The 7207-nt window shown below is 33.4% G+C and overlaps 1 protein-coding gene across 1 annotated transcript; it reads right to left on the bottom strand.

The window, feature by feature from the left end:
* Positions 1 to 887: 887 nt before the first annotated feature.
* Positions 888 to 6611, bottom strand: LOC134714466 (putative amine oxidase [copper-containing]). Its single transcript, XM_063575741.1, has 3 exons — positions 6422 to 6611; positions 3884 to 5939; positions 888 to 1141 (listed from the first exon to the last, which is right to left on the bottom strand). Exons 2-3 carry the CDS (start codon positions 5936 to 5938, stop codon positions 947 to 949), a joined length of 2250 nt encoding a protein of 749 aa, XP_063431811.1. The 5' UTR covers position 5939; positions 6422 to 6611; the 3' UTR covers positions 888 to 946.
* Between the last annotated feature and the right edge of the window lie 596 nt (positions 6612 to 7207).

The following is a 7207-nucleotide window of genomic DNA, read 5'->3' as shown; positions in this document are numbered from 1 at the left end:
AATTTCTAAAATATACAGGACTAAAAACCAAAACATCTAAGATTTATGTGTTTTCCACAGCGGCCATCAGGTGTTCAAAATGAGTTGAATGTAAATCAGATGGTTTATATCTGATAGCATAAAGATGATCAGCTTAACCTTGGTTTCAATCCGCGTTTTGACGTTTCAGAAGAAGAGTTTATCGACCAAGGAGTCTAAGTAATTACAAAAGTTGACGTCGTCAGTTGGTCAAAAATGGACCTTTGTCTTAAAATACATCGTTTTAAAAATACAAACAAAACACTTCATTCTGAGGTTTTAAAAAAAGTGTAGTCTTTTTATTGTCAAAACTCTGTCTGAGAACAAGTTGAAGATGAATTATCTTTTTGTTTTATTTTTGATTGAATCATGCATACACTTTTTGTTCACAATTTTTCATGCATGCGGTTTTTATCTCCTAAAACAACTGCCTTTATCTTTAACCATGTATTTCATTTACAAACAATATGTGTGTAACAAAGTTTTCAATAACCCAGACCAGATGAAGAATTGTCTTCCAATTCTATAACAGAAAAGATGACAGACACAAGTAGTGGCAATGTGAACGAACTATTAATATGCTCTGAGGATTGTTTCTGGTTATTGCTGAACACAGTAAACGTCGGAACATAACGGCTTTATGACGACGAGTTCCCATTAGTTCCTTCCAATAGACAAATCACTGAAACGTGCTGCAATGCAATTTTTGATTTCAAACTTTTGTTTACATTGCTCTGGAACTTTCTGTTTTCTGATATTCAGTTGACAGTGTTGTGATTCATTCTTTCTTAGAACATGCATTATATCCAACTAATACACATCGCAAAATAAATGATTATTTGACTATCTTGTTATTAGTGAAAACAAAAGTAACAGCTGGTTGGAACTAGGTGCACTGTGGTTAAATAGCTCTTTTTCTGTTGATAACTCATCCTCCGGATTGCTGTTTCTTTATATTCACACTTTTTGTAACAGTTTCAACAGAATTTAAAGAGGGGTTCTCTTCAAATAGATTGAATGGTATTAGACTGAAATGCTGGTTATTATCTGTTGTGGATGTTAGTGGATAGTTTTCTCGGTGCGGTATATGTGTTGCACTTAGGGTTACCCAAGCAACCAGATCCTAAAATAAAAACATTGGTAGAACTGAAGCATTTTATTTCAAAACTTTATTAAAGTCATTTCACCTAATTACCGGTTATTGATACTACAAATACTAAATGATTTGTATTCCCGAATGCAAATAAAAAATCAATTGTTTTACTATATTGTTCAACTGAGTTTTTCTGCGTTTCAAAATCCTATTGCAATACAATGGATTCTGTAATCGGTGAACAGCATAATTTGATCTGTGCTACGTATTGCATTTGTCGCATCGATAGCCGGTAAAAGGTTGTGAGTCATACTCTGACATGGTTAATATTATCAGTGGTCATCTCGTCAAGAATGTTATGTTTCATGCAGTTTGAGCAATATTTTTCATATTGCCCTTTTAAGACCAGCTCCTAAAGATGGGCTATTATACGAATGTGTTTTCACATTTAAACTAACCAACTCAAAACATTGAAATACATGTTTTTTCAGACACAAATTTAATGGATATGTTATGTCAGTTGTTATCTTATAGTTCATTTCTTTGTGTGTTGCATTGTCGTTTTGTCTTTGTTGCACTTCAGTGTTAATGTTGTTTCATTAGTATCCCTCTTATAATAGATGTGTTTCCCTCGGTTCTAGCTTGTAACCCGGATCTGCTTTCTCTCAATCGATTAATGACGTTCGAACAGCGGTGTACTACCTTTGCCTTAATTTATGTTATATTTTTTGTTGCAACTTTGTACCATTAGAAATTGTTCACGTGTAATTTAACGAACATAGCCCTTTTATCATTTTGACAGGGAATCAGTTCTAGTATTAAAAATAAGACGATATGATTTTTGGTTGCAAATATGACAGCACACAACTAGAGACCAAATGGAGTAGAATGTATAAACTATAGGTAACCAACAGGCCTTCAACCATGAGCAAAACCTAAAACTCATACGCAATATATTGAGGGCTCTAAAAATATACTCAAAGATCAAATGTGTTATGTCGAATAAGCAAAGTTGAAATAATGGCCCTTGCTAAATAAATAAACTCATCACAGATACCAGGACCAGTTGCCAAATGACGGTATACCTAAATGGAAAACGTGTAAATACATTTGGATTTTTTGTTTGTTAAAATGAAAGCAACTCTAAAGGGGGGGGGGGGCTCTTATGGAATACATATTCCTTCCACAACAATTACAAATGCATTTAACGTACGTCATTGCATAACATGTAAAATGTTGATTTTTTAAAGACTTTAACAGATGTGTTTATGAATCTGTTTGGTCAAGTCAAAGATCAGCTTGACAATGATCGTACCGTGGTCCAGTGTTAAAACGTATAATCCATGATGTATAAAGTAATGATCACTTCTGATTGCTGTCTGTGTTGAGGAATAGAAATTCCGTCTCTATAATTAAAATCAATTTGAACTGCCAATTATTAAAAATTACATAATTTATAACTTACCTTTCTTAATTGTTTATAAATCAAGAAATTACGAAGAAAATAAGGTTTTACTGTTCATACAGACAAAGTGGGCTTGAAGGCCGAATGGTGACCTATAGTTGTTAATGTCTGTGTCATTTTGGTCTTTTGTGGATAGTTGTGTCATTGGCAATCATACCACATCTTCTTTTTTATATTGTCTTTTCCTTTTAGGTCCTTTTTTTGGTAATATAAAACTGATATATTTTCCTTGGCTTTTAAATTTTGAGTTTTAGCGTTAATTTCTGCGAGGACATTATTTTCTGAAAAGCATACGATACGCATCAAATTAATAAAGTATTTTTTCGACTGATCTTCCGTGATTATACTATTCCCGCAATTTAGACATTGAATCAATAAGAAACTTAAAAAATAACTAATAGTTATCAAAAGTACCAGGATTATAATTTTATACGCCAGACGCGCGTTTCGTCTACATAAGACTCATCAGTGACGCTCAGATCAAAATAGTTAAAAAGCCGAATAAATACAAAGTTGAAGGGCATAAAAGCTTCCATGACATAATTTCGACATCTATAGATTTACATTAACTACCATATTTTCTGAAATTAAAAACACTAGTTGCATTTAATTTGATTTATACATAGATTTCATATCACCCCTCTAACTAGAAATAAACGAGACAGGCTCTATATTTGTCTAGAGGACAAGATTGCAAAAGAAATGCCAGCTGTTTTGTATAAGATCTAACAAAAACATAATGTTTTCTAAAAGCACAAGCTACTTGAAGTTTGTAGACATAAGTAAATTAAACATGAAAACGGTGGTATTTTGTATACGTCGATATCGTTGCTACATGCACAACGACTTTTTCGAAGACATAAAAAATTGTTCTTTTTTTCTTGTTTTTTTTAAAATAGTTTTAAATGGAAAACTCCATACCAAATTACGACAAAAGATTGTGTTCTTATTTTAATTCTCTATTATTGCACCAGGATATTCCATTAGTCCCTTTTTCAATGTTTTTATTGCAAACTCGTTCACTATGCCTGTGTTTGTACTAGCGTCATTTTAGATTTCAATGAATGTAAATATATGTGTATAACTGCTTGGTGTATCAATGACGGTATACCTAAATGCAAAACGTATAAATGCATTTGGAATTTTTGTTTGTTAAAATGAAAGCAACTCTAAAAGAGGGCGGGGGGGGGGGGGGGGGCTCTTATGGAATAAATATTCCTTCCACAACAATTACAAATGCATTTACGTATGTCAAGTTAGAGTGCGAGTTAAATCACCTGAGGATGAACATCTACTAAAGTGCCTACCTGGTCAATAATGCTTTCATTGTCGTCAATGTAATTTTGGAAATTAACAATGGTGTCCTTAGCATCCCACGTGGAGTAAATAGAACTACTGCTACGCTCATCTTCGTGTCTTTTGGAAACTACCAACATATATCGTTTCCAAGAAACAGAAGCTTCGTTACCAATATTCTCTGATACAAAATTTGTTTCCTGGCTTCTAACTTGCAACCTTATAGCTTTTGGATCCTTATACAGGGTTAAATGTTCCCTATTATAAAATATGAAAAAGCTGTCCGATTTAGAACAACTTTTAAAACGTGCTTGGTTTTCAGTCATTTTTAAGGTTCTTGTAAACTTAATCTGTTCATATTTTTCAAATGCTTTTATAACCCAATCACTGCTTTGAATTTTTGGTCCTATATCAAAGGTTTCAAAACGGTTTGTTTGACCAAAAACGTCTATGTCCACTTTGAAATGGTAAGAGTGCTGGTGAATATTGGCCACTAGATGTTCATTCAATCTAAATCCATATCGGGTTTCCTCGGGGCTATATATTGTCGGAAGAGGATAGCCCGAATACGAAGTTCTGACGTCCATTATACCATTCTTATGGAAAACAAAGTCGATCACGTGGTCATAATTGAATATTGCCAGGATTGTTCGTACAACCAAAATAGTATCCTCTGATCCAGAATACGCACTGGACGAGTAATGCCTCCTCAAAACCATGCCTGTTGGTTGCTCGAAAACACAGAACGAATTAGGAAAAACCTTTAGCTCCAATCTTCCTGCGAACACATGTGCACTGTCTACAAAGGTAGAAATTTCGGGACAGTCAGCTCCGGGGACTAGTTCCCGAGCTTTTGTCCCTAGGAGAAATCCACTGTATGTCATGTCAGAATATCTCATCCATCGTTTATAGCCATTATGAAAAATAGAAATTTCTTGAAGACTTACTTCGTAAGCATATGTTACATCCCGAAACTTTATATTAAACAATGATGGTCCTCTACTTGTTGACATGTGTATATCAAAATTCCAACTATCATATTCGATATGATTGTTTCTAACGTGAAATGTTAAAAATGGTTGTAATACGTTTGTTTTGTGAATATTTGGTCTTTGAGCATACATATCATTTTTGTTTTTTGTCCTCTCTGTGTATGGAATGTAAGATTTTTGTGTTTTTCCAGCTAAATACTCGGCGGCTAGCTGCTCTGGAGAGTCATACAGTTTACCTCCATACCAAATATTTTCTAATTTATAAGCGGAATTGTCACTTCCGGTCATATTGACTAACAAAAACAAATCAACTGGATACAATAGATAATCCTCAACATCATGGTGAGTCCAGTACCAAACTAATCTGACATCTTTGCCGGAAACAGATGGCGCCATCGGGGAAAAATATTCTGCTTTAAGACAATGGTGTTGACAATCGTAAAAACTGGCTTCGTAACTGTTTTGTAGTATAAATCTGATATTGTATTCAACTATTTTCAGAATGTTGTTCATTACGGAATGGTCAAGCTCTGAGAATGGTCTAAATAGAAATGGAACACTTTTTTGGTAATGTTTCGAAACTAGAATTCGATGGAATGTAATATTTCTGAGAGGACCAATTATATATTCCTCTATCCGTGGAGGTCGAAGATCACCTCGGAACAACACAGTTCTAGCATATCTGCACGGAGGATTTTTTTGGCTTGTCTCTTTGAACGTTAAAATATCTGATTTATTTGGAAGATAAACTTCGGTAAGGAAAACATAGCTCCTGCCCAGAGAAAAGTTTGTATCATTACTAATATTAAATACAGGATGGTTTAATAAGTAGTTTCTAATCGCAGTAACTTCATCAGTATTGAGATCACGGAAAAGAGAAAGTTGTCCAGATTGAAAATGAAGGAAATCAGGAGAATTTTGTTCGTCCCTGGATTGATGTTGAATAATCTCATAATAAATTACAACAGTTGCCATTCCAGCAATCACAAAGAAAGTAAACAACAGCAGGAACAAAGCAAAACAGCGCCATTTTCTAGTTGGGTCTTCCTTCCTTTTTTGGGGAATTTTGTCCATCCTAAAAAGGATAAAAATAAAATAATAAACTTTCAGCACAGTTTGACGTAAGCTGAGTATAAGGAATGTTGTTAGCTTAATGTAACACAAGAAATACATATAAGGACGATATTTCAAAACAATTAAGCATGATCGATAACCATGCATGATCCTCGCATTGTTACCAAACTAATATTGTTGTGAGCTTATTCATTCTCATCTACAGTACATCCACATTTGGTGTTTAATGTATCATAGAAATATTACAAGTAACTATCAATAACACAATTCTTTCTCTGATACGATATATACGTGTACATGTACTGCTGCAGAACAAAGCATACATATTTTGGGATTTTACTGTTACTAGTAATAGTGAAACTCGGAAATACGCCCTGTTGTGTGAAGAAAATGAAAATATTATTATAACTAGAATGAATTTAAGTAAACAGTAAACAGAGTGCGAATCACTTGCAAATGAAATGAGGAGAAATAAGTGCTTACCTTCAAATTGTCTTCCAGATTCACTTCGTTACAAAAAGATAATAAGATGTTATGTAGTGAGACGCATTTGTAACATAATAACATTATTTCATCAAAAGATACAATATTATCTGTTCACGGTTGTGATGTGTCTAAATCAACGGACACCTGTTTATTTTCACGATTTATTATTTATATCTGGAATATAAAGATAGTTTTGAAAATTAAATTACTGATTTCACAAAAGATTAACTGTTTTTACTTTTGCTGAGGATCTATTTCATCTACTCGAAAAGGTTAATAATCTTCATGCAAAAAATATAAGTTATTTCTGTTTGCACAGTTAGTGGTTTAAAGGTTACACCCTTGATTTAGAGCTAATTTTGTTAAAACAGAATGCAACATAAACCATCGTAAATGTCCGTATAGTTCGACTGATATCTAAACAGTTGTTGTAATATTTCAATTTTATACAGGAAAGCTTTATCATTTTTCACGAAAATGCCAACTTTTAAACATGTCAAAAGTTGATTTTTTAAAGACTGTAACAGTTGTGTTTATGAATCTGTTTGGTCAAGTCAAAGATCAGCTTGACAACGATCGTACCGTGGTGTAGTGTTAAAGCGTAAAATGATCACTTCTGACTTTACTGTCTGTGTTGAGGTATAGAAATTCCGTCTCTATAATCAAAATCAATTTGAACTGCCATTTATGAAAAAAAATACATAATTTCTAACTTACCGTTCTTTATTGTTTATAAAATCAAGAAATTACGAAGAAAATAAGGTTCCATCGTTCATACAGACA

Source organism: Mytilus trossulus, chromosome 4, assembly GCF_036588685.1.
Source record: "Mytilus trossulus isolate FHL-02 chromosome 4, PNRI_Mtr1.1.1.hap1, whole genome shotgun sequence".
Classification (NCBI taxonomy): Eukaryota; Metazoa; Mollusca; class Bivalvia; order Mytilida; family Mytilidae; genus Mytilus; species Mytilus trossulus.
This window is presented reverse-complemented; position numbering and strand designations above follow the sequence as displayed.